Source organism: Bufo gargarizans, chromosome 1 (assembly GCF_014858855.1).
Source record: "Bufo gargarizans isolate SCDJY-AF-19 chromosome 1, ASM1485885v1, whole genome shotgun sequence".
Taxonomy (NCBI): domain Eukaryota; kingdom Metazoa; phylum Chordata; class Amphibia; order Anura; family Bufonidae; genus Bufo; species Bufo gargarizans.
In genome coordinates this window covers 242,513,743-242,541,442 of record NC_058080.1, presented here as the reverse complement: position 1 = coordinate 242,541,442, position 27,700 = coordinate 242,513,743, and the positions used below count along the sequence as shown (strand labels likewise).

Sequence of the window (27,700 nt, the reverse complement as noted above, 5' to 3'; positions counted from 1 at the left end):
ATGGGATGATTTCCTGACATGCAGGAATGGATACAGTGGCATGTCACCCACTAAATGTGGTAGCCTTCTGCATAGGACCCTTTTTTGGCCTCTGCCGGTTCAATGGAGCCCTATAGATAAATTTGACATATACAGTACATTGGGAGATTTCCCAGCCTATACATCACACTTTTAGGGCTCAATCTGCACAGAGCCTAATGTAACTGTTGGCTGGCTGATTGCAATATCTCCTAACTTCCCCCAAAAGGTTGTGTCCACACATGGCAAATCATTTCTGCTACACATATTTTAGTAAATCCACGGCAAAATCAGTTCAGCAAAATTCCAGGTGATTTCATTGTACTAAATATCTTCAGTTATTTAAGATTATAGTCAATGCCAGATCTTTGCATATGAGAGAGCATAAAATGTTAACATTATGTAGATTACCAATATGCATTTCAATGTAACACCCACACTGTGCCTTAAATATACATCTACCTTCCAGAGGCAGTCACTTGTCAGGAGGATTATTTTGTGTAACAGATGTTCCTTTAAGTGCATATTAAATGGCAAAGCTTTTCCAAACACACAACAGCTGACACGCACACAATTCTCCTTTCTGATGCCAAGCATGCCTTTTAGTTTTAACCCCAACGGAAAAGCCGCATTTATTCCTATTGGTATTCACATGCATTTGAAGGCATACGTACTTTCAATTTCAATGCAAACAAAACTGAGCAGAACGAGCGTGTTCTATGCATACATTCACGACAGCTGACAACACATTTCTTCCTCTAAATTTAGAATTTCAGGGAAGATAATAAAAATCTGTATGTTTTACATATGGAGTAATATAAAGTTATTATTGTCCACCTGGTTCTATGTAGTTCTAGATAATAATTTTAGCATTCATTAGGTCAGGTACTGATGTTGGATGAGAGGGCCTGGCTTGCAATCGATGACCCAGTTCATCGAAAAGATGGTCAAAGCGGTTGAGGTCAGGGCTCTGTCAAGTTCTTCCACACAAAACTCACCCAACCATGCCTGTATAGACCTTGCTTTGTGCACTGGGGCACAGTCATGCTGGAACAAAAAAGGGCCTACAACAAACTTCCACAAAGTTTGACGCATAAAATTTTCCATAATGTCTTGCTATGCTGAAGCATTTAGATATCACTTCACTGGAATGAAAGGAGCTAGGCCAACCCCGGAAAAACAACCCCATAATGTTATCCCTCCTCCACCAAACTTTACAGTTCACACAATACAAGTCAGGTAATGTTCTCCTCCCCTGCACCAAACCTAAATTTATCAGACTACCAGATAGAGATGCGTAATTTGTCATTTCACAGAACATATTTCTACAGCTCGCTAGTCCATCCAACGCTTGGCATTATACTTTGTGAAGTAAGCCTTGCATGCAGCACCTCAGCCTGTGCTGCTGGTAATGTCAGAGGAGGGTTAGAACACTTATGCACTGTGTGCCTCAGCACTCAGCACTCGGCAACCCCCCCCCCCCCCTCCCCGATGTAATTTAACATGGTCTGTCACAGAGTCACTTCAACTTTGCAATAATGCCATTTAAATTTGGATTGTGGAATATCAAGGAGTGACGAAACTTCACAAACTGACTTGGTGGAATGGTGGCATCCTCTTAGGCCCCTTTCACACGGGCGAGTATTCTGCGCGGGTGCAATGCGCGAGTTGAACGCATTGCACCCGCACTGAATCCTGACCCATTCATTTCTATGGGGCTGTGCACATGAGCAGTGATTTTCACGCATCACTTGTGCGTTGCGTGAAAATCGCAGCATGCTCTATATTCAGCATTTTTCACGCCACGCAGGCCCCATAGAAGTGAATGGGGCCTCGTAAAAATCGCAAGCATCCGCAAGCAAGTGTGGATGCGGTGCGATTTTCGCACATGGTTGCAAGGTGACGATCGGGCTGGGTACCCGATCTGTATTATTTTCCCTTATAACATGGTTATAAGGTAAAATAATAGCATTTTGAATACAGAATGCAAAGTAAAATAGTGATGGAGGGGTTAAAAAAAAAAAATAAATTATTTCACCGAGTCCACTTGATCGCGTAGTTGCGGATCTCTGTCTTCTTCTGTAATGTTGAGCTGCCGGCTAAGGCGCTGTGGTGACGTCCCATCACATGGTCCATCACCATGGTGATGAACCATGTGATTGGACCATGTGATGAGCACAGTGACGTCATCAAAAGGTCCTATTCCTGTGCACAGCAAAGAAGAAGACCGAAGAGATGCCGGCTGCGCGATTAAGGGGAGTTAAATTTTTTTATTTTTTTACCCCTCCAGCCCTATTGTACTATGCATTCTGTATTAAGAATGCTATTATTTTCTCTTATAACCATGTTATAAGGGAAAAATAATACAATTTACAGAATACCTTACCTAAACCCGAACTTCTGTGAAGAGGTTTGGGTACCAAACATGCCGATTTTTCTCACACGCGTGCAAAATGCATTACAATGTTTTGCACTTGCGCAGAAAAAATTGCGCATGTTCCCGCAACGCACCCGCACCTTTTGCCGCAACGCCCCTGTGTGAAACCAGCCTTACAGGATCACATACCAATTCAGTTCTTTAGAACAAGACATTCTTCCACAAATGTTTGTAAAGGCAGATTGTATGGCTAGACGGATTGTGCTGGATTTTATACACCTGTGGAAATGGGAATGAATGAACAACCTGAATTCATTAACAGGTATGCCCCATAGTGTCCATAGTGTATGTACAACAGGTAGACAATAATAACTTTGTATGAGTGAAAATTGAAATCAGAATACTGAGTTTTATAGATCAATGACCGACAATAAGGCTACATGCACACGACAGTGAAAAAAGCTTCCGTTAAAAAACAGACACACTGTCAGTTTTTCATGGCCATTTTGCATCAGTGTGTGCATCCATTTTCTGGCAGTGTGTCCGTTTTTAATGTCCGTTTTGCATCAGTTTTTCAGGTCTGTTAAAAACGGACATGAAAAAATGAAAGAATTTGATTGGCAGTTATTTCTAGACCCACACTTCTGAGAACACCCACAGAATGGTAGGCACCCAGCTAAAATAATGTCCCCCATAGTGTAGGATTTTTTTTGTTGCTGCCCCCATGTAGGCCCCCAGCTAAAATAGTTTCCCCCATAGTGTAAGAATTTTTGTTTTTTACTGCCCCCAGCTTTAATAATGCCCCCTATTTTGGCTCCAGCTAAAATAATGTCTTTCAATGTCCCCCGTAGTGTAGGATTTTTATTTTTTTTTCCTGTCCCCAGCTGTAATAATGCCCCCATAATGGCCCACCACTGTTTTTCTTTTTGTTGATTTTACAAAAACCTCATCCACTTGCTCGCGCTGCAGAAGTCTCTTCTCTCTTTATTGAACGGGACCTGCCGAAGGTGCGAGATGACGTCACTGCGTGCTCCCACGTGGTTACGTCACCAGACATATCGCAGGTCCTGCTCAATGAAGAGAGATGAGACTGCCGCACCGCGAGCAAGTGGATGAGGCGAGTATTTTTTTTTTAAACCCTCCTGGGTAAAGTGTACCCATTTTTAACGTCCGTTAGACGGGTGCACTCCTGTCAATCAGCCGTTAAAAACGGTCCCATTGATTTCAATGGGTCCGTCTGACCGTGAAAACTGCAAAAAAAAGGACGTCTTATTTTTAGACGGACGCTATTCACTGGCCGTTAAAAGAATGGCCATGTGAATAGCCCTATAGACTTTCATTGGTACTAAAAATGGCCGTGTGACGGCCATCACACGGCCATTATTCACAGTCATGTGCATGAGGCCTTACAGCAAGACATTGTCGCCCACCTGGTTGCATGTAGGTCTAGATTATTCTAGAAAATTGGTCTTTGTCACTATTGATCAGCAGGTAGACATACATTGTAACTATCTATTGTTGACAGTGAACAACTAAAGATGTTTTTTTACTCTGCTGTCCCTTTGCAGGGCTTTGGCAATGTTGATTAGGCAGCTTCCACTCTCACAACTGGAACATTCCCTGGTACTATTCTGATGTTAATTTTGAAGGGAGTAGTACTACAGGGACTAAAAGAGTACCCGTCAGGACAGGTCATCAATATCATATCAGATTATTGTTTACCTGCTTGCCGTCGCAACAGCAGAGGTGAGCAGGTGTAATTACAAGAAGCTGCCCCATTCCCCTCAATAGGACGGCTTGTTGCTATTCTCTTCAATCAGCCTTCTCTTCAATCAGCTGATCTGATATTGATGACCTATCCTGAGGATAGGTCATCAATAAAAATAACTTGGACAACCCCTTTAAGCATTCATAAATTCCTTAGAGCGCCAAGTTTTATCATACACACTGACCCAATTATTTTTTTTTTATAAACGCAGATAGAAATGTTGGATTTCTGCAAAACTGAACATTTATGTCTTAGGCAGATACGTAATTGATTACAGGTGTGGTTTGATTAGACACTGGGTCTTGCCAAATGACAGCATAAAGGTGGTTCCTCTGCTACCCTATAGAAAGCCTCTCAGAGGCTACTTTTCGGTAGTGTACCTCTTGTGAGATCACTTACTGCTAGACATGCCTCTATGACACACTCAAAGACATTTTGACAGCTGACTTTGAGAATGGTGAGTACAATAAAGGAATTCAAGAGGGGCCTGGATGTATTTCTGGAGCGTAATAATATTACAGGCTATAGCTTCTAGAGAGGGGTCGTTGATCCAGGGAGTTATTCTGATTGCCTGATTGGAGTCGGGAAGAAATTTTTTATTCCCCTAAAGTGGGGAAAATTGGCTTCTACCTCACAGGTTTTTTTTTGCCTTCCTCTGGATCAACTTGCAGGATGACAGGCCGAACTGGATGGACAAATGTCTTTTTTCGGCCTTATGCACCATGTTACTTATGTACTATGTTACTAGAAAGAATCCAGGTTCTGTTTGGGATCTGACGACGGTTGGGTTAGAGTATGGAGACCTCATGGCGAGCACTTTAATTCTGCCTTTGCTGTAGAGAGACAAAATACCCCAACTGTGGTGTGATGATCCGAAGAGTCATGGCATATGACAGTCAGTCACCCCTAGTAGCGATACGAGGGACATTATCAGCCCAGAGATATGTGCAGGACATCCTGTGAGCACATGTTGCCTCTCATGGCAGGGCTTCCAGCTACCATTTTTCAGCAGAATAATGCTTGCCCACACACAAAAAGGGTTTCCCAGGAATGGCTACGCAAGATTGCAACACTTCCTTGGCTTGCCTGGTTGCCAGTCTTCAAATAAGAATCTCCAATTAAGTATTTATAGCGCAGGATCCACAGACCCAGCTGCAACATCTGTGGAAAAATGTGCTGCAAGATATGATATGGAACATGTATGCCTCCATGCCCAACCGTATCTCATCTTGTATCCAGACTAGAGGTGGGCTAACGGTTCTAGAGCCTCCTTTCAACTGTACAGTTTTCCCCAATAAACTATCCTTTCACTGGAATATTGTAATCACTTACAGATATCATTACAGTCACACACAAAGTTTCATCTGATTCCAACAAGTCCTCTTTGGCGTGTTACTTTTTTGTCAATGAGTGTACATATAAGTTAAAGGGGTTGTCTCACTTCAGTAAGTGGCATTTATCATGTAGAGAAAGTTAATACAAAGCACTTACTAATCTATTGTTATTATCCATATTGCTTCCTTTGCTGGCTGGATTCATTTTCTGTCACATTATACACTGCTCGTTTCCATGGTGACAGACCACCTTGCAATCCAGCAGTGGTGGTAGTGCTTGCACAACATAGGAAAAAGCAGTGGCCTATATGTGCTCCCATTGTTCCGGCCACAAGAGAGGCCGACACTTTTTCCTATAGTGTGCAAGCACGACCACCACTGATGGATTGTAGGGTGGTCTATAACCATGGACACGAGCAGTGTATAATGTGATGGAAAAATGAATCCAGCCAGCAAATGAAGCAATATGGATAATAACAATACATTAGTAAGAGGTTTGTACTAACTCCCTCTACATAATAAATGCTATTTGCTGAAGTGAGACAACCCCTTTAAGAACCTACTCGAGCACCACAATTTAAATGGGGTGACATCTACCTTACATTATCCTGAGGATATGTCATCAATATTTGTAGCATTAAAGGGATCTTCCCATCTTGCACTTTGGTGGCATATCGCTAGGCTATGCCACCAATGTCTGATAGATGTAGGTACCAGAGATCAGACCCAAACCTATCTCTAGAACAGGTTCCCCAAGTGGATGGGGGCACATCACACAAGCACGACCAACCTCAAATCACTTCTATTGAAGTGCCTAAAATAGCTGAGCACTGCCTCGGCTATTTCAGGAACTCCCATTGAAGTGAATGAAGAGGCGGCTGCTCTTGTGCAGTGTGCTCTCCATTCACTTCTATGAGAGTTCCAGAATTAGCTTAGTGCGCTAAATTGGCTCTTTTTGGAACTCTTATAGATCTGAATGGAGAGCACGCGGCACATGAGCAGTGCGCTCTCCTTCACTTTGGGGCCCCATCCTAGAGATGGGTGCAGGTCCCAGATGCGGGACCCGCACCTGTTGGACATTGGTGGCATTTCATAGTGATATGCCACCAAAGTGCGAGATAGGCCAACCTCTTTCAGCAGTGGGATTAAATTTATGGCATTAATGGGCATTTTTCTCCTGAGTACTTTTCATACATAATTCCAAAACTGTGCCAGATCAGGTAGTGCCTGATGTGTGCATTAACAGAGGAAACAGGTGTGCGTAACACCTTTAGGAATCCCTGCTCAATGAACTCAGTGATCTCTGGAACACTGTTTAGACAACCTTGCAATTTATGGACTATACTTGGAATCCTCTGGTTTAAAAAGGAGTCCTACAGCTTAATGTAAGATGTCTGGCACTCCCATGTTCCATAAAAAATTAGCATAAAGTGTATCATACCCTTTTTATTTCCTGCATAAATTAATGCAGCAGGGTCGTTGCTTTTCCAAATCATTTCTGTATAAAAGGACACAATTAATACAGCACAGGGTGGATAAAAATCAATGTAAAAAAAAATAATAATACAAAAAATAAAGTTTTTATTATTTAAATTGGATTTTTTGGATTTAAATCAGATTTTTTTTTAATATAAAATGCTTTTTGAGGAAAATATATTACCATCCAAAGGTTATTCCATCATGAAATAAAGATTGGTTTTTAAATTATGTAGAATAAGGCTGTATGTTTAATTTTTTGGGTAACTAAATTCCATTAATCCATTCACAATGTCATGCTCTTCCAGAGGTTTTTGTAAGATTATTGGTCAGTTTCTCTGCCTACAAGATATTAATCACAGATGCTTGGTTTACTTTTGCAGTTCTCAAAACTGAATTTGACTCAGCAGAGATCACATGCCTCTTTGCCTTCTTTAGCGCAAAAAATGTTATAACATGAACAGAGTTGAGAAAAAGACCTTAATCCTAACTTCTACAAACCTATGAATACAGAATCAACCTAATCAAACTAATATGAAAAGTTGTTATTCTAAAAATCTTTATCTACTTGCATATTATAAGTTATACCAGCAAGAATTAGTCTTTATGTAGAAAACTATGATTTAAATCAAGCCTTACTGACTAGTGATTTAAATCTCTTTGATTTAAATCAAATGCACCCTGATACAGCATGACAAGCTATATCAGAAGGGTTCATGCAATTTAAAAATTGGGAGTAGAAATAGTATCAGTAGCCATGGCAAAATAGGAATATAGCATAAACAGATTTAGGAAAACTAGAACTTTATGGCTTAATAATGTGGTGTAGAGAGTGAGAGAGATAGTAACTTGGTAAATACTGCATATTAACTGCAGGTATTTAAGAAACGAGATTGTGAGGGCAACAACTTTATACAATCTGCTTATGTAGGGGTTCAATCTCATCACCAATAACCCTCAAAAGTTTTATTTTTATACTCAGTCCAAAGTAGGTGAATACCTGCAATATTAGGGGTTCAGAATGTAGAGGAGACCCCATAGCAAAAATAACAATGTGGTCTCCTTTCTGTTACTATTTCATGTCACCATGCCCGGTCTTTATGGGACAGCCGCTTCTCCTATTTTAGGACAGAAGGGCAACTACCTCTCTGAAGCAGATTTCACTGATCATGGAGAAGGAAGATAGGACCAACTGGAGCTAAGGTCACATCACAGTTGCAGGGAATCACTATGTATGTATGTATGTTGAGTCCAGTGTACGAGAGTCATATCACAGTAGTGACTGGTACCAGTCGCACTTTATCCTAATGATTGACCACATGCAACTGTACTCTGACTTGTGGTGGTTTTTCCATCTTACCATAGTCGTGTAAACAGAATTTGAGAAGAAAATCTTTATCAACAGCAGGTCTGGTGAAATTTGCCATGAGTGAAGACTAGAGTCTTTTTTTTTTCTGTTGATATTCTTTTGGTTCCCACCGCTAAGCATGGATGCCAGTAGTATGGTAAGTGACCACTGAAGCCATGGATTGGCTTATATACACAGTGAAAAGTGCTTTTTGATAAAGGTGGGTCAGAATAAGGCCTCCAAGCTAAACAGTAATGCATAACGTAGCTGTATCACTTCAATATAATTCATATGATGACAGCTGAAGGACATACAAGCCTAAGCACATAGCACATCATAGTTTCTTTCTGGTTGTAAATTGCATTCTGCTATTTTGTTAACAGCCTGTCAGAAATGGTCACAGTTGGAGAGATGTCAGCAGGAATGCAGTCGTGTGCTTCCTACAGAAAGGTCACTTTTGCTTTTCAGACAAGTCACAACACAGTGGTTGGTAGCGGGTTGTTTGTCATGTGTTACAAGCAATTAAACCGGTTGGAAAACAGGTAGCACACAATACATACAATGAAAGAAGAAACCTTTCCAACAAAGTTCATATATCACCAATTGTAAGGATAGAATTTGTCCCAGCCATATAACTGGAGAATGAAAATATACAGTCGTCATTAAATTATGGCCAATTCCTACTTTCGACGTCAGAAGCACGTAGCTCATGAAGAAGTCACGTGTCGTGAGCTGGTTTGGCGAGTATATAAGGTGTGCGATGGTCTGTCTGCACACATATCCCTCAATCCTGTCATGGGATAAAGGGTTGATTTATTAGAGTTGCAAAAAGGGATGATTAGGATATTGCGATATTACTGCGGAGCACCACATGCCAGTGAAGTTAGAGGTGAACGTCAGCTACAAAGGTGGGCGAGGGTGGACCAGCAGTCTACAGTGTAGCAGCTTACCACCAAGATGAACTGGGTGCTGCCAGATGTGTGTCTAAAACAGTTCAGTGAACCCTACTGTGTATGGGGTTCCGAAGTAGACGGATGGTCGCTGCACCTCTGCTAACAAAATCGTGAGAAAAGGCTTACATTTTTGTGGCAGTATCAGAACTGGACCTCCACCGATTGGGAAAGGATTGCCTTCTCTGGCGGATAATGTTTTCTGTTTCATCAAAGGGATGTAGGTTGGTGTGTCATGCGAGAAACATCACAGAACAAACACCCTGTGACCATTAGTGGAAAAACACAAGCTGGTGGTGGCAGCATTATCGTCTAGAGAATGTTTTTGTGGCATTCTCTGGGCCCACTCATCCATGTGGAAGGCGCTCTCCGATTTGGGTATGAAGCCGCATTCCCCAGGTCAAGCCACTTTTGAACCAGAAACAGCGGCAGAAGCGCCTGACCTGGGCTACAGAGAAGCAGCACTGGACTGTTGCTCAGTGGTCCAAAGTACTTTTTTCGGATGAAAGCAAATTTTGCATGTCATTCGGAAATCAAGGTGCCAGAGTCTGGAGGAAGACTGGGGAGAGGGAAATGCCAAAATGCCTGAAGTCCAGTGTCAAGTACCCACAGTCAGTGATGGTCTGGGGTGCCATGTCAGCTGCTGGTGTTGATCCACTGTGTTTTATCAAGGGCAGGGTCAATGCAGCTAGCTATCAGGAGATTTTGGAGCACTTCATGCTTCCTTCTGCTGAAAAGCTTTATGGAGATGAAGATTTCATTTTTCAGCACGACCTGGCACCTGCTCACAGTGCCAACACCACTGGTAAATGGTTTACTGACCATGGTATTACTGTGCTCAATTGGCCTGCCAACTCTCCTGACCTGAACCCCATAGAGAACCTGTGGGATATTGGGAAAAGAAAGTTGAGAGACGCAAGACCCAACACTCTGGATGAGCTTAAGGCCGCTATCGAAGGCCGCTATCGAAGCATCCTGGGCCTCCATAACACCTCAGCAGTGCCACAGGCTGATTGCCTCCATGCCACGCCGCATTGAAGCAGTCATTTCTGCAAAAGGATTCCCGACCAAGTATTGAGTGCATAACTGAACAGAATTATTTGAAGGTTGACTTTTTTTGTATTAAAAACACTTTTCTTTTATTGGTCGGATGAAATATGCTAATTTTTTGAGATAGGAAATTTGGGTTTTCATGAGCTGTATGCCAAAATCATCAATATTAAAACAATAAAAGGCTTGAACTACTTCAGTTGGTGTGTAATGAATCTAAAATATATGAAAGTCTAATGTTTATCAGTACATTACAGAAAATAATGAACTTTATCACAATATGCTAATTTTTTTAGAAGGACCTGTAATCCAAATGCCAGACTCCTTATTATGAAAACTAACTGCAAGCATCAGCTTGTAATGGTACAATTCTGTTGGTCAGAGAAGGTCGTGGCATAAATTACAACCACCATAAGCCAACAGACTGATACTCCCATTACTTAAGTGCCAGTAGTCACTCGACTACCATCATCCATATCAATTTATGACCTGGATGTTACTACAATAAGGTGACAGGGACCTTACATTCCATGCCCCAATAGGTGCAAAATTCAATAAATGTATACATGTAATGCCGGACTGTGGCCCCCACCACACCGTGGGGTCCTTTGCCACAATCCTATCACTGCCCTAGATGATCTGATGTCCAAATTGGTGCCCTGATCACTGGTAGTGGACACTGTAAAGGTGCCAAGAATATTACTCAATTGGCCACCATCACATCAGAGATCTATTGGGGACAACTGGGTTACTCAAATGATGACAATCCCATCAGAGCTATATTGGAGCACTTAAGCTCCTTACGCTTCAAATATCATAGAAAACAACTGTAGGAGATGTGATCATTTAGACCCTCATGTCGAACTGTTCTGAGGTGAAAGGTCCATTAGGCCTCTTTTTGAAGCAAACGCTTGTCCATGTCCCCGCCTCTCGGCGACGGTCTGATCACTTCAATACCCTGAAAGCTCATGCCAGCTGTATCATCCATATGACATTCCGACATATGGAGCGCAATTGGGGCATCAGCCTCTTTGCGTGTATCCCCAAGGTGTTCACCTATGTGATGCCTGAACTCAGTTTTTCCTACATACAGTACTGCATACCACATGAACAGGTTGCAAGTTGATGAATGTTCTAATCTCGTAGGACCGGCCTGTAGATTTACTTGTGAAGATACTGCCCTTTTTGATAGATCTATAGGCAATATATTTGCCTTGTCTAAAATGTGCCCTTTAATGGATTCTGTCACCAGTTGCTACTGGTTATTAATGGTTGGTAGAAACTGTACCAAGCGGTCTCTGATATTATGGCCGCGCCGGTATGTAATAGCTGGTCTCTCTCCAACCAGATGCCCAACATCCAGATCGGCACGTAAGATGCCCCAAAATTCAGATAGAACCTCCCTTACAACCTCATGCGATTCGTCATTCCCTATGTGTCACTACCAGAGCTTTGAGACGTTCTCACAGCTCTGTGTCTCCACCCCTGTGATGATGTCACTTAGAGTTTGGAGGTGTTCTCACTGTTCTGTTTCTCCGCCCCTGTAATGAGGTCTTTACTCCCAGCTGTTCCTCCTGCGTTTGATTTCCCTGCCTTTAAATCACCCCTCCTCCTATTGCAGGGCGTGGATTATATTTCTCTTTTCAGTTGTAGCTCTGCCTTGAGTATCTTCATTTGTTAAGCTATTAGTTCTCTGGACCTGTGTTCTGTTGCTGCAAGCACTCCGGATATTGCCAGCGGCCCTTGGATCCGTCTTCTCTGCGGCTGCAGCTCCATCAGCTAAGTGTGCAGACATTGTTGTGTACCTGGTGATTTTCTGACTGGATCTGAGGTGGCCACGGTTCCCTCCATATTCTGAGCAGGGCATCGGTGGCCGTGCCCCTTCCACTTTTGTAGGGGTTACAGGGCTCATCAGTCTTAGGCACGCGGGCATGCCTCGTTCCACCACATGGATCCGGGCATGTGCTTTAGCAGCATAGGGAGAGTGTTGAGGGTCTGACAGGGGTCACCCTTTCTCTTCCCTAGTTTGGGTCCGGTCAGTAGCTCTTTTTACTGTGTATGCTCTTGTTACCCTTAAACTGCCGTGACACTATGATGTGGATCTTTTCCGAAGATTCATCCCTTTCCCGCGGGTTCAACAATAAGACTCTTTCCTGACTGAGGGCATGTTGATATGCCTGCTTGAGAACCCTATGGTGTATGAATCTTTGCCGCAAATCTACAGCCGCCACCTGGAAATCCTGCATGGTCGAGCAATTGCGCCTCAATCGCAAGTACTGACCCTTAGGGACTCCACGTTTAAGGGGCAGCGGATGACAGCTCTTCCAGCCCAACAAGCTGTTTGAGGCCGTCTCATTTGGGAACAACCGCGTGTCCAGAGTACCATCCTCCCTCTTATAGATGCTTAAGAGTTGCACATAATTCTGTCACAGGCTCTGGAATCTAAGTTGATAAGGAAATGAGTTTCTACTCCCAAAACATGTACAAATGGCCGGTACAAAGATTTGGAGGTCGGCCGCACTAGTATTAACCCCTTCTGAGGTGTAAAAGAGCAGCGCTCTGAACAGTGCCCGGCGCATGCGCATAACGCAGAGGCTGAAGCGGCCTCTAAGATGCAGACTGTACGCAGGCGCGATGTGATCCCGGCCAGTGAGGGTGCCGGGCGCATGTGCTGAAGATGAGACGTAGGCCGATGCCCATAGGATTGTATTGGGCATGCGCCGGATGTTGTGAAGTCGGGGACAGTAGTAGCCGCCCAGCGAAGTGAATACTGATGATGGCGCTTCAAAACGGCAGTTGGGGCGAGGCTGGCTGGGCGCAAGTGGAGATGAAACGCCACCCCTTGGGCAGAATGAAGACGATTCTACCAGGTTATAAAACTTCAGTTTACTGTATTTATAAGGTGGACAGGGGGTATACTTATATGATTTTAATACACTTAAGACCTGTACTGTCATATATATACCTAAATATGCTTATTGGCCTGTCAGTGTCCCTTTAAGTAATTGGAGTATCCGTCTGTTGGCTTATGGTGGTTGTAATTTATGCCACTTCACGCCATCACCATTCCATCTCCCTGGATGTACACGTTAGAGCAGGGTTCCCCCAACTCCAGTCCTCAGGGCCCACTTGCCGGTCAGGATTTAGGAGTATCTCAAAGAATGAATACCTATGTGAAATCCTGATGGATGGACACTAATTATATCAGCTGCCCAATACTAAGGAAATCCTGAAAACATGACCGGCAGGTGGGCCCTGAGGACCGGAGTTGAGGACCACTGCATTAGAGGAGTACATTCACCCACCATGGTGTTGATATACATATTTACTGTTAGCTGCAGTCACATTGGTGAAGTGACAGGCAGCCAATAATACGTTTATCATTGTATGATGGGGGCCATAATGAATTTATTAGGCCTCGGTCCTAGTTCGTGTCACCCTGATGCCGTTTCCGCTCTCAATCTGCACTTAGTGACCTTCTCTGACCAACAGAATTGTACCATTACAAGCTGATGCTTGCAGTTAGTTTTCATAATAAGGAGTCTGGCATTTGGATTATTTCCTGCTGATTGATCATCTGACAGCGGGAGAGTGTCTCAGTTGGGGCGCTCCTACCTCCCGAGTTGGGTCAGCTGATTGGCCCAGTGTAGTGCTATGGGCGGAGCCGCATGATTAAATCATCGTGGTTTCGGCAGCCGCACAAGTCCCGGGAGCTCGGCCACGTGAGAGAGGTGGCGTGCTCATTTTATGTTTGTCTGTAGGAATTTATGTGACACTGGCAGTAACAGTGTAAAGGTTCCTGATGAGATGTTCTAACCAGAAACGCGTTGAGTCAGCGTTTAACTGCAGCCAGTGTTAACAGAGGACAGGAATATGTATTAGGCAGCGACACAGATTTTAAGTGAGTCAGTGGTGAGGGACATTGATTATGATACTAGGGTTTATGTAGGATAGTAGGCTGCTAGGGATTTACACTGAGGATGAGAGCAGTGTCTATCAACAGGAATCCATACAGCCTATATCCCAACCCCGTTCCCTGGCTTAGGATACCCAACTCATATAGGAGCGACAGTGTTGATACATTGTTATAGGTACCCAGGAGTGCCTCATAGGCTGCTCCTAGTACTAAAGTAAAGAAAGAGAATAAAGTTTTTGTTATTTTCATTTTACTGTCCCTACAATAACTGTGAATCGGATCTATCAGTGACGCGATTGTGAATATCTATTAATAATTGCTGTGATTTGTGCAGTCCTCAAGTAAACCAAAAAGGAAGGATTTAAGGATATCGAATAGAAAAAAAAAAAAAAAAAAACACCTTTGACAGTTCCTGATGCACTACAAATAACTATATCACCAGCATTATACTAAAAGAAATCCTGCAAACAGGATCAGATGGTAGTACTTGAGGACTGGACTAGAGAAGACTTGCTATACATAATCTATTAAGACTCTTGGGGGAAGTTATTAAGACTGGTGTACAATATGCCAGTCTTTACCAGATCTTCATTGGAGCAAGAAATTCCAAATCCAATAAGAGGTGCAGACTTCTTAATAAATTTAGTGCATCTTTTAGGCTACTTTCACACTGGCATTTCTGGGTCCGCTTGTGAGATCCGTTTCAGGGCTCTCACAAGCGGTCCAAAACGGATCAGTTCAGCTCCAATGCATTCTGAATGGATAAGGATCCGCTCAGAATGCATCAGTTTGCCTCCGTTCAGCCTCCATTCCGCTCTGAAGGCGGACACCAAAACGCAGCTTGCAGCGTTTTGATGTCCGTCTGATGAAACTGAGCCAAACGTATCCGTCCTGACTTACAATGCAAGTCAACGGGGACGGATCCGTTTTTACTGACACAATATGGTGCAATTAAAAACGGATCCGCCTCCCATTGACTTTCAATGTAAGTCAAAACGGATCCGTTTGCATTATGAACAAAAAAATAATATACATTTTTTGTTCATGATAATGCAAGCGGATCCGTTCTGAACGGATACAAGCGTTTGCATTATAGGTGCGGATCCGTCTGTGCAGATACCAGACGGATCCGCACCTAAACGCAGGTGTGAAAGTAGCCTTAGCCATCCATGTGCCAGAAACTGAAATCTACACCACCTATCAGCTGGCTTAGATTTCACAAATAATTTACTCCAGTTTTCTGGCATAAACTAGGAGACATTTGCAGGTCCACTTTTTGAAAAGCACCATCCTGAGCAAAAACAAAACGTCAGTAATTTTTGCACAAAAATTCTGACTTTTGGATGTAAGAATACTGGTGCACAAGTACTGGATATATACCCCAGGAAAAAATAACTCCAGACACAACACTGAGCCTTCGCAGGACCAGTGTCAGAATGGAGGAGGTTGAGGGATGTTGGGTCACTATGCAGACAGTACAGAACATTTGCCTACCAGGGGAACATGGCTTATGAAATATGGCACAAAACAGCACATAATATCAACAAAGTCTATATTAGTGTTATATAGTCATCTTATCTACACATCGTTCTCAACTAGCCAGAAAGTAGCCAACCGCTTTAAGGTAGAAACGTATTACATTAACAGTAACACTAGACCTTAAAAGGGGTTCTTAAGAAAATGAAAATACTTAAAAATAACCATTATAAATATATTCCCAATTACCTTTCATTAGTTATAATGGCTTGTTTTGTCTAGGAAGCAATCATTAAGAGAAACAAAATAGACCCCATCCTATTAGTACACAGGACTGAGGTAAAGAGCTGCCTCAGTCTCTTCTCTGCTCTACTTGTCAGGGATTATGATCCTGAATACAGCTGATAAGGCCTTCAGCTGAATCTCTATAGAAATGGAGTTCATGAGGAGACATGAAGTACAAAAAGGAGGGTGTGTGTGTAGCTAATGAGCAGCAGCACTTGTATGCAGTCTTCATTACCACAGCCTGTCCTGTCCATCCTCTCTGTACTTCATGTCTCCTCGTGAACTCCATTCCCACAGAAATTCTGATAAAGTTCTTATTAGCTGTATAATCCCTGAAGTAGGAGAGGAGGATGAGGCAGCTCTTTACCTCAGTGCTGTGAAGTAACTTGTCCTCCTGTGTGAGTAGGACAGGTTTTGTGTGTACTAATAGGATGGCAGGCATTTTATTTCTCCTAATGATTGCTCCCTGGATAAAACGAGCCATTATAACTAATGAAATGTATTTGGGAATATAATTAAAATAAAGTAATATTTAAGTATTTTCATTTTCTTAATTCCCGGAGAACCCCTTTAAAGGGGTTGTCTCACTTCAGCAAATGGCATTCATCATGTAGACAAAGTTAATACAAGCCACTTACTAATGTATTGTAATAATCCATAACGTCTCCTTTGCTGGCTTGATTCATTTTTCTATCACATTATACACCGCTTGTTTCCAGGGGTTACGACCACCCTGCAATCCAGCAGCGATGGCCATGCTAGCACAGAAAAAACTTTGACATCTCTAGTGGATGGGATCATGGAAATGTGCGCAGGACGGCACTTTTTCCTATAGTGTGTGAGCATGGCCACCACTGATGGACTGTAGGGTGGAAACGAGCAGTGTATAATGTGATGAGAAAATGCATGAAGCCAGCAAAGGGAGCAATATGAATAATCACAATACAATAGTAAGTGGCTTGAATTAACTTTCTGTACATGATAATTGCCACGTGCTAAACTGAGACAACCCCTTTAATTAAACAAGCCATTATTTTTTCAGACTTTACTAGCATTATTTTTACACACATTTAACATTTTAGAGGTTAACAAAATGGCTCGATATTACTTTAGGACAGGTTCAATCAAGTATCTTTACCATTTTCCGCAAGAGGAGCCAGAACTTCAAAAATCATTTCCTTCTTTTCATGCTCCGACTGCTTTTTAAAAAGTTTAACAAGTTCATCGGCAACATTTGTAGAAGCAAACTGCTCTTTACTTGATTCTATAAAGAGTAGAAAAAAATAAGAAAAACAGGTTTCTCAAAAGGTATGTATTATATTCAAACAGGTTCAAAGGGAAGGACCCCCGTCATACCATGGATAAACAGATGGTGCAAGATGGGCATATGTCTTATTAACCATGAACTATCTACCAAATCATCTGTTGGATCTGAGAAAAGGAATAAACATTTACAGGATGAGGGCCTCTATATCTACTCCAACACTTTGTAGGCCTCATGCACACAGTCATGTCACACCGCTGTACAACTTTCAAGTTGTACGGTTTAACTAACTCCATAGGCCATCAATTGCACATGGACTATGAATGAATCAAACTGAAAAAAATCTATTAGATTCCTTATAGCAGAGGTATTCTCCCCATCTCTGTAACATGGTGTCCTCCAAAGGCACTACACTGTGGCCAGGACGCAGTGAGACGCTGCTGTGTGCATCATGCCCTACAAAACACTGATGCCACTAATAGACTACTCTTTCAGCAGATTGGGTGAAGAATAATTTCAACTAAGAACAATGATAAACTGGTTATTTTAGTTAAAAAAATGAAAGAGTGAAAATAAGGCACCAATTTTGCTGTCTCATGAAATGCATCCTCCCTCCTTTCCATGGTATGAACATTACATTTTCATAAGTATAGGAGCAGATTTATCAAAACTGGTGCAAGGTAAAACTGACTTAGTTTCCCTAGTGACCAATCAGATTGATAATTTCATTTTCCAAAGGAGCACTGAAAAATAAAAGTATGAATCTGATTAGTAGTTTTGGGCAACTAGGCCGGTTTTCCTTTGCATCAGTTTTGATGAATCTAGCCCATGGCATCTGCTTCAGGATGTCCAAACCTGAGTATGTAAATATAGCCATTGGGTTGGATGAGTGTTACAGAAACACGTAGGTAAGTAAAAATCTGTGGAGGCAAAGGAAGAAGTAACTACTACTGAAATTTGGGGAGAAATTACTCTGACAAAAATGGCAAAAAAAATAAATAAAATGTGAACAGTAAGGCTACATGCACACGACCGTATGTGCTTTGCGTTCCGCAAATTACGGATCCACAAAAAAAAAAAACGTATGCCATCCGGTTTTTTGCCGGATACATTGTAACAATGCCTAAAATGGACAATAGGACAAGTTATATTCTTTTTGCGGGACTACGGAACATTTGTAGTGAGCCTGCCATCGTATGCCCGCGATACCATGGATGTGTTACAGCGGCTGGATGGTATCTATTGTGATGAGGTAATATGGCAAGTTTGGACGTTGAAGCCCTATATACCTCCATACCCCATGATTTGGGATGTGAGGCTGTGGGGACTTTCCTCCAACAGAGGGGTGATCAATGTCGCCGCCATAATATCCTCATTATGCAATTCTTGAATTTTATTCTGACACGAAACATCTTCCTCTTTGATCAACGTATCTACCACCAGCTCAGGGGGTTGCAATGGGCAGTCCTTGTGCCCCAACCTTTGCAAACCTTTTCCTGGGTTGGTGGGAGAAGGAGGTGGTGTTTACGGACACGATGGATCAATACACATCTTGTATCCAGTTATGGATTAGATATCTGGATGATGTACTCATTGTGGAATGGTACTAAAACTGGATTCTTAGAATCTGTGGAGATCTTGAATACCAATGTGGTCGGCCTTTTCTTCACATCTGAAATACAAGAGAGCCAGACTACGTTTCTGGACTTGACCATCTCTATAGGTAGGGGCAGGAGGATTACCACCAAACTTTTCAGAAAACAAACCTCCACTAATAGTCTCCTACATTGGGAGAGTGGACACCCCCTGGCCCTGAGAAGTGGCATCCCGAAGGGACAGTATCTCAGGGCCAGGAGGAATTGTTCTGAGATTGGTGAATTTAAGGCCACAGCATCGGACCTCAAATGTAGGTTTAAAAATAGAGGATACCCAGAACATACCTTGAAAAAGGCATCGGAGCGAATTGTTGGTCCCTTAAAACAGGGATAACACCGATTCGGCTCCACGTATCCTAGCCAACTTCGACAAAGCCCATCGACAGGTCCGTGAAATCTTGCAAAATCATTGGTCCATCCTGCAGTCGGATCCAGATATCGGATCATCTATACCTGATTGTCCATCGGTTACGTATAGACGTGGATCCAACTTACGCGCTCGATTGGTGCATAGCCTGTATAGTCAGCCTACGCCTGAAACATGGCTCAAAAACACAGTAAAAGGCAACTTCCCCTGTGGTTCTTGCATTATATGTAAGTACATCATGAAAGGAGACTCCTTTACTAGTTCTTCTACTGGACTGGGATATAATATTCGGTCCTTCATTAGATGCACCACAGTGGGTGTAGTGTACCTGATAACTTGCAAATGTGGCCTACAATATGTGGGTAAGACCAAGCGTGAACTAAGGAGGAGAATAGGTGAACATCTATCAGATATCCGCAACTCATGGGACACTACGGTGTCTCGTCATGTGCGTGAGACACATGATGGTAATCCAGATGTGTTGCGAGTTCAGAGGATTGTTATGCATAATAGATCCATACGTGGCGGAGATGTGATTACACCATTACTCCGTAAAGAAGCTATGTGGATCTTTAAGCTACAAACTATACAGCCTAGAGGTCTAAATGAAGCGATTTCCTATGCTTGCTTCATCTGATTCAGATGTAAGACACACCATGGATATGCCCACGGTTATTTGCGTCCATGCATAATTTGAATTGTGCAGCTGCTCTCTGCTGCCTGTCTTTCCCTTTAATTTAATTTTTAGGGTGTCCACTGTGAGTGATGTCAGCTACAGTGCACAGATGTGGTGAGTGACAGGCGGGGAGAACCAGGGCAACAAATTTGGTTTGTGTTTTCCCTAGTATGGTTTCATAATTGATGCATCTATATATCGTTCTGTCACCTGCTAGGATTCCTTGATGTACCCACATTGGAGCGAGGCGTTTAGATGACATGTTTTCGAGCCGCGATTCTCGATTCCCCCTTTACATGAGCGCTTGTTGCGCTGGTAGGGGGGCATGTTTGATGACATGGGCACTGGGCGGATCAGGGGCGAAGGTCAGATGACGCGCCTTTGGCCGATTCGCGGAGTGCTAGCACACGCCTCCATCATAGGCGGGGCTTATCTGATATCTCCTCTGCGTTTGAGCGGCCGCGTACGGCCATCATAGCGCTGGAGCCTTGACACGCAAAAGTGTGAGGCTGGTTCTGCTCCACAGGCTACTCTATTTAAAAGAGATTTTCGCGCCTGATGATTTGTGGCGTACAGTGCTATAGTGAAACGCGTTGAGCCGGTGATCTTTAATTAGGACACGGCTCTCTAGGCAGGGTGCAGGTCAATTGTCAAGGAGTGCAACAGCTGACTTGCTAGTGTGTATGCGGTCTGATACAGAGACCCAGTGTGTGGCTGCATGTATGGGTAGGCTGTTGTAGACAGCTGAGTGAGTGTCCACATATATAACAGCAACTTTGTGGACTGTCTTGGCAAATTGCCTAGCGCTCACTCGCAACTGTTCTGCAATCCATGCTAGGTAGAACTGCTCAAGCAATGCACCTGTGCCTGGTTCAAATATAAGAACCGTGTCCCGATTCCCTCCCCAGTATTTATTGGCACCAATGTGCTAGCTGGATAGGGATCTAGTCCAGATTTCAAGCTGTGTGGTGGATCCAATCAAACTCCTACACTATATCACCTGAGTCTGGAAGCCTGATGGTGATGGAAAGTGATATACAGTCTTTCCCGTTTTTTAACCAGAGTTTAATAAACACTTTATTATTTTCTTTTATAATACGTTCTTCAAGCAGTGATATTGGGGCTACGGAACGGACATATCTGTACGGATGTGGATAGAATGGCTCTGCATCCTATCCGCACAAAAAATAAATAAAAAAAATGGAACAGACACGAAACAAAACGTTTGTGTGCTTGTAGCCTAAAGCTAATACAGAATGAGCATGTTAGCAACCATTTTTTAATTGTTTCCACGCATCTAAAGTAAGGAATGAAGCAGAAAATATACCCTAGTGTTTTGTGTATACAGCTCCTATGCAAAGCTACAGACGTGGACAAAATTGTTGGTACCCTTTGGTCAATGAAAGAAAAAGTCACAATGGTCACAGAAATAACTTTAATCTGACAAAAGTAATAATAAATTAAAATTCTATAAATGTTAACCAATGAAAGTCAGACATTGTTTTTCAACCATGCTTCAACAGAATTATGTAAAAAAATAAACTCATGAAACAGGCATGGACAAAAATGATGGTACCCCTAGAAAACACAGAACATAATGTGACCAAAGGGACATGTTAATTCAAGGTGTGTCCACTAATTAGCATCACAGGTGTCTACAACCTTGTAATCAGCCATTGGGCCTATATATATGGCTCCAGGTAATCACTGTGTTGTTTGGTGATATGGTGTGTACCACACTCGACATGGACCAGAGGAAGCAAAGGAAAGAGCTGTCTCAAGAGATCAGAAAGAAAATTATAGACAAGCATGTTAAAGGTAAAGGCTATAAGACCATCTCCAAGCAACTAGATGTTCCTGTGAGTACAGTTGCACATATTATTCATAAGTTTAAGATCCATGGGACTGTAGCCAACCTCCCTGGACGTGGCCGCAGGAGGAAAATTGATGACAAATCTAAGAGACGGATAATCCGAATGGTAACAAAAGAGCCTAGAAAGACTTCTAAAGAGATTCAAGGTGAACTTCATGCTCAAGGAACATCAGTGTCAGATCGCACCATCCGTCGTTGTTTGAGCCAAAGTGGACTACATGGGAGACGACCAAGGAGGACACCATTGTTGAAAACGAATCATAAAAAAGCAAGACTGGAATATGCCAAACTACATGTTGACAAGCCACAAAGCTTCTGGGAGAATGTCCTGTGGACAGATGAGACAAAAATCGAAGTTTTTGCCAAGGCACATCAGCTGTATGTTCACAGACGAAAAAATGAAGCATATCAAGAAAAGAACACTGTCCCTACTGTGAAACATGGAGGAGGCTCTGTTATGTTCTGGGGCTGCTTTGCTGCGTCTGGCACAGGGTGTCTTGAATCTGTGCAGGGTACAATGAAATCTCAAGACTATCAAGGAATTCTAGAGAGAAATGTACTAGCCAGTGTCAGAAAGCTTGGTCTCAGTCGCAGGTCATGGGTCTTGCAACAGGACAATGACCCAAAACACACCGCTAAAAACACCCAAGAATGGCTAAGAGGAAAAAATTGGACTATTCTAAAGTGGCCTTCTATGAGCCCTGACCTCAATCCTATTGAGCATCTTTGGAAGGAGCTGAAACATGCAGTCTGGAAAAGGCACCCTTCAAACCGGACACAACTGGAGCAGTTTGCTCATGAGGAGTGGGCCAAAATACCTGCTGAGAGGTGCAGATGTCTCATTGACAGTTACAGGAAGCGTTTGATTGCAGTGATTGCCTCAAAAGGTTGCGAAACAAAATATTAAGTTAGGGGTACCATCATTTTTGTCCATGCCTGTTTCATGAGTTTATTTTTTTACATAATTCTGTTGAAGCATGGTTGAAAAACAATGTCTGACTTTCATTGGTTAACATTTATAGAATTTTAATTTATTATTACTTTTGTCAGATTAAAGTTATTTCTGTGACCATTGTGACTTTTTCTTTCATTGACCAAAGGGTACCAACAATTTTGTCCACGTCTGTATGTGGCCTTTTTAAATTAGTAGTGTTGCAGTAATGAAACAAATGGCTGCAAAAGTGAATATAAGCAAATCTGTGCAAAGCATAAAAATAAAAATAAAAATAAGCCACTATTCTAACTTTTTTATTTGTGTCCAGTCTTTAGTATACTTACCAAGCTCTGCTAAATTACCAAAGGCAACAAGGCACATTTCCGTCAGAGGAGTGTTCTGAGAATGAACTCCAAGGAGCTTCACTAATGTAGGAATCACCCCCATATTTATAAGCTGAGCTTGCAGAGAATCTAGAAAAAAACCAAATAACTGAAATTAAACTAGTGTCTGCAAAATACTGAACGATGATACAATATACGCAATAACCGGAAAAAGGCTCCATTCCAAGTAGTTTTGTACCTAGTGCCACAGATATAAAACAATAAAATGTGATAAAAAGTGAATACCATTCGCATGCTCATTACAGAATAAGATAACTAATATCATAAAGTATCATACCTTACAAAATGGGTTCTCCTGCAATATGGTATTAGGCTCCTTCACACTGCATTTACCCTACACATTTGATATATATGCTGTACATTAAATGTACCCATAGGCTTTTATCATACCAACGTGGGTCGTGACTCTTTTGGCCTCCACTGGGCGGTATGGAATAATGTTTCTTTTTTTTTTTTAACTATATGGTATAGCATAGCAGACTGCGTTAATTTATACATAGGTATCCAGTAAAAAACAGACACCGCACAGTATACATACTTTTTAACATGGACGAGTATGGTCGATGGAAAGCACTAAGTGGCATCCATTAATGGACATCTGTCAGCAGATTTGTACCTATGAAATGGTCTGACCTGTTATATATGAACGCAGATGCCTTCAGCTGCCAGGTGCACATGTGTAAATTAGGTTATTATATGAGCCTCTACAAGCAACGGGGGCGTTGCCCGTACACCTAGAGACGTTGGTCTCTCTGCAACTGCCACAGCCTATGCACTTTGAATGAGGACGTTTTCACTGCCTGGTCCTGTCAATTAAAGTGATCTCCAGTGTCTGGTTTCCACTGGTCCTGCCCAACATTTTAAGACACCACCTGAACAGAAATAGGTGAAACTGCACTTCATTAAAGGTCTCGGACACCAGTTTACGCTGACCTCCGAAGGGGCAGCATAAACCCGGTGGCAAATTCACTTTATAAATCTTTTAGGTGCTCTGGTCATGTGTGTGTGCTATAACCAGGGGCAGAGTGGCCATAGACTTTGCAGGGAAATTACCCAGTGGGCCAATGCCCAAGGGGCCGCCTCAGCTCTCCTCACAGCTGGCCAGTGGAACTTTTTTGGGGGGAAGTATTTTGTGCTGATGGGGGGCAGCATTTTGTGATGGACTGTGGTATTTGGCTCTATTGGGGTGGTATAAGGTGCTGCAATAGGATATTGCTGGCCCTACCTACTTGTGTTGGACCTGCCTTCCATCAATTTAGACCAGACTACAAAACAGGGCCACTTTTAGTATTTCTTCCCAGTCCGAACATACGGTATAAAGACCGGTTATAACTGATGACTGAATATGGTGCAGTGCACACAATATAATGAAAAATAGAAAGATGCTTGGCACTAATCACTCAAATTTGTTTTACATATAACCGCGCCTTTAGTCATTATAACCCAAGAACGCTGCGTCAAATCTAAATGCAAGGTTATTTATGCATAAAACGGTATAAATCACCCCTGTCAAACACGACAGCAGAAGGTTAAAGAAAACAAGCAAACAAAATATATAATAAAGATCATTCTTGACTTGAATTTAGGGTGAATTAAACCAATGACAGTGAATCAGACGTGGAAGCGAACAGATCCTTCCTTTATTACGGTTTGATTCCTAAACACATTCATAATTACTAATCATCTGCAAGTGACGGTGCAGAAGCAATGAAGGGCAAATACAGCGTGACGGTGACAGACCGGGTGTGTGGGGGGAATTACAAGCAATAACAAATCCAACCAGTGTTAAATACAATCTTTTAAAACAAGACGGCACTCAGAGAATAGAAAACTTTACAATGGCCACGCCATCCAATGGCTTTTATATTGTGCCCTTAGACAGTAATTATAAAATCAGATCTGTGCAATTAAAAGACAAAATGCTGACCTGACGTAAAACACATTCTTTGGACCCTCAATGGTTATAATTTTTTGGCATATCCTAACTCCCACTCCAATGTTTCCTGGGTGCCTGCCCAGGCTCCCTCAACACATAACCAATCTTTGACCACGGTGGTTACCAGATGTCATTTCCTGTGCGTTAGGAGAAACTCGGAAGAGGAAGAACTCGGGATGTGTTAGAATGGGAGCTTCGGGGCATTGGCGAGTTGAATATCACTTCTGCTGTTTCCTTGTTTTTTTTTCCATTCTAATCCTTTTAAACTATTAAAAAAACACCAGACAACCTCTTTAATTAAGGCCACAATAACAAGTTTTTTTATTTTGCCAGGATTTAGGCGCAGATTCCAGGCCTAAATTCTGACACAATTTGCCAACAAACTGCAAGTAATGCAAGTGAATGGGGTATTTTATACAGCAAAAAAAAAAAAATCCTTGTGGCATATCGGATGTACTTCCCACTTTATAATCCACAGAAAGTTCATTAAGTATGCAGGTTCCACATGAAAAGGGTGCAGGACAACCCAGCCAAATGGGCTATCTATAGGGGTAACTGAGGAGAGGGGGGTCCAACCTCTGGGACCCCACCAATCCGGAGAATGGGAAGGGGGGGGGGGTGGCAGAGTACATCGCTCGGCTATATCCAGTGGTCCCACGGAGAATGAATGGAGCAGCAGGGCGCATTATTGGCTTGCTGCTTCATCAAAACAGGGGAAATGAGACTCCAGTTCAAGGATACGAAGCTAGAGCTATGGTACATACTTCTGTACAGTATGCCATATTAACTTGACAATAGGTGGGGGTTCAGCCTTTTGGACATCTACCTATCACTAGAACAGAAGCTGTTCACTTCTTTTGCTCACCACCACTTCTGATCAATCATGGTGCAGAGAACTGCAATATACAAGCAGAAAAAATGGTATTCCAGTCTGCACAGGAGCAGCAGTGTCAGGAAGTTACCATATATCACAGCAAAAAAAAAAAAAAAACTTTAAATGAGCTTACAAATGTAGCCTTAAAGGAACACTAAACATAGACAATGAACAAAACAAAATCCCAGCACTTCCTCCTTCCTCCCTTCTATTTCTTTGGTCCTAGTTGTCTAATATTACAGTTAAAACTGAGAAATATAAAATAAATATCTTAAGAGCTCAGCTATGCTCCCCCTCCTCCTCACTGGCATGTGTCTGGCTGTAAGGTAACTGGCTGGAATAGGTATCTCCCCCTCTGTCCTGGAGATTGTTCAGCTCAGCCTCCATAGTTCTATTAAACCTCATCTGTCACTCGCCAGCAAAAAAAAACTAGCCCATCAACAAACGAGTAAGCCCTGTGCTCTTTGCAGGATTTCTAGAAGACTTTCAGTAGCATGCAGGAAATCCCGCAGAATGACAAACAGTCGGGTAAAATGTATCTCCGGTTTACATTTATCGTTCATTTTTAGATTTAATGTTCCTTTAAATTCTCGTTGAGCAGGGGCTTTTATCTTACTATTTGCTAGTTTTTTTCTGTACAAATTATTATATTTGTAAATCGATATTAGGTTGTAAAGATATTAATAAGGATATAAAGAAGTATATCAAGCTGGTAATAAAGGCACAAATACAATTGCTTTAGAAACCAAATACAGGGTTTTACGGTAATACTTGCTCCACCTATAGGAAAAAGTAACACAATGGGTAAGAGAATAATCATAATATGGAAAAAACTGAGATATGAATAACCATATGAAATTCCCTTCAGAACAGCAGGGTACAGAACAGATTGCTTCTGAGATTCAGTGCACATCCATCTGGTAGAACTAGGTTCAAACTTGAATTAAAAGCATAGTAGGGGGAATTATCTTGTAGTTAACACTTCGCGTTGTTTCCTATATTTCCGACACCAGATTTCAGATGATATCAGGATGTTTGGAAAAAGAAATATAATGCTGTTATTTTCTTCCAGCCCTTCGCTTGCTGGGGTGCACTGGAACGACCTGTGCTAATACACTATTCAGTCATCTACAATATACATTTAGTGAGGGGAGCGTCTACAGGACCTCATGGAGCTGTCCTTATTGTGTGTGGATAAAGCAGTTTGTTTACCATTCTCATTGCTATAGTTCATCAGCATGCCACAAAAGACAGTCATGAGCTTCTCATTTGCTGGATCTGTTAATGTGCATATTGACCGCAAATGGTCAACTACAATTTGTGCGCCACCCGCTTGGTCAACTGCTCGCCTGCCCTCATCTGGAAACAAACAAAAAGGCACATTAAAAACAACAGAAAGCAAACCAATAGCACCCTTACTTCAAATTACATAATATACAAAGCTTTGGGGGGGGGACATACAGTATATCTTATGTATGTCCCAGCTAATAACATAAAAGGCATCTTACTAAGCACCAAGTGTAGCACTGCTGTAGTGCCCTACAAATACAGTAAATCTCTTGGGGAGACCAGTGAAGGGAAGAACATTTCCCTGCTTCCCGGCACAGACTCCCGGCTGCTTCTCTTTCCCGCCTTGGCTTCTCCAGTCTTGGCTTCTCTGCTTGGTTCCCAGGAACTAAAGTTCCGTTTTGGCGACACTGTTGTCAATCGCTGGTCGAA

The 27,700-nt window shown here is 42.3% G+C and overlaps 1 protein-coding gene across 2 annotated transcripts in view; it reads right to left on the bottom strand.

The window, feature by feature from the left end:
* The window catches only part of RAP1GDS1 (Rap1 GTPase-GDP dissociation stimulator 1), a 168,369-nt gene that overhangs the window by 27,992 nt on the left and 112,677 nt on the right, over positions 1 to 27,700 (bottom strand). The window contains exons 5-7 of one of the 2 annotated variants that reach the window (XM_044302262.1): positions 27,194 to 27,340; positions 23,112 to 23,240; positions 17,137 to 17,262 (exon numbers count right to left, since the gene is read on the bottom strand). In XM_044302262.1, the coding sequence (XP_044158197.1) occupies positions 17,137 to 17,262; positions 23,112 to 23,240; positions 27,194 to 27,340 (402 nt within the window). The remainder of the gene's footprint in view (positions 1 to 17,136; positions 17,263 to 23,111; positions 23,241 to 27,193; positions 27,341 to 27,700) is intronic. The other variant, XM_044302270.1, reaches the window with a different exon arrangement.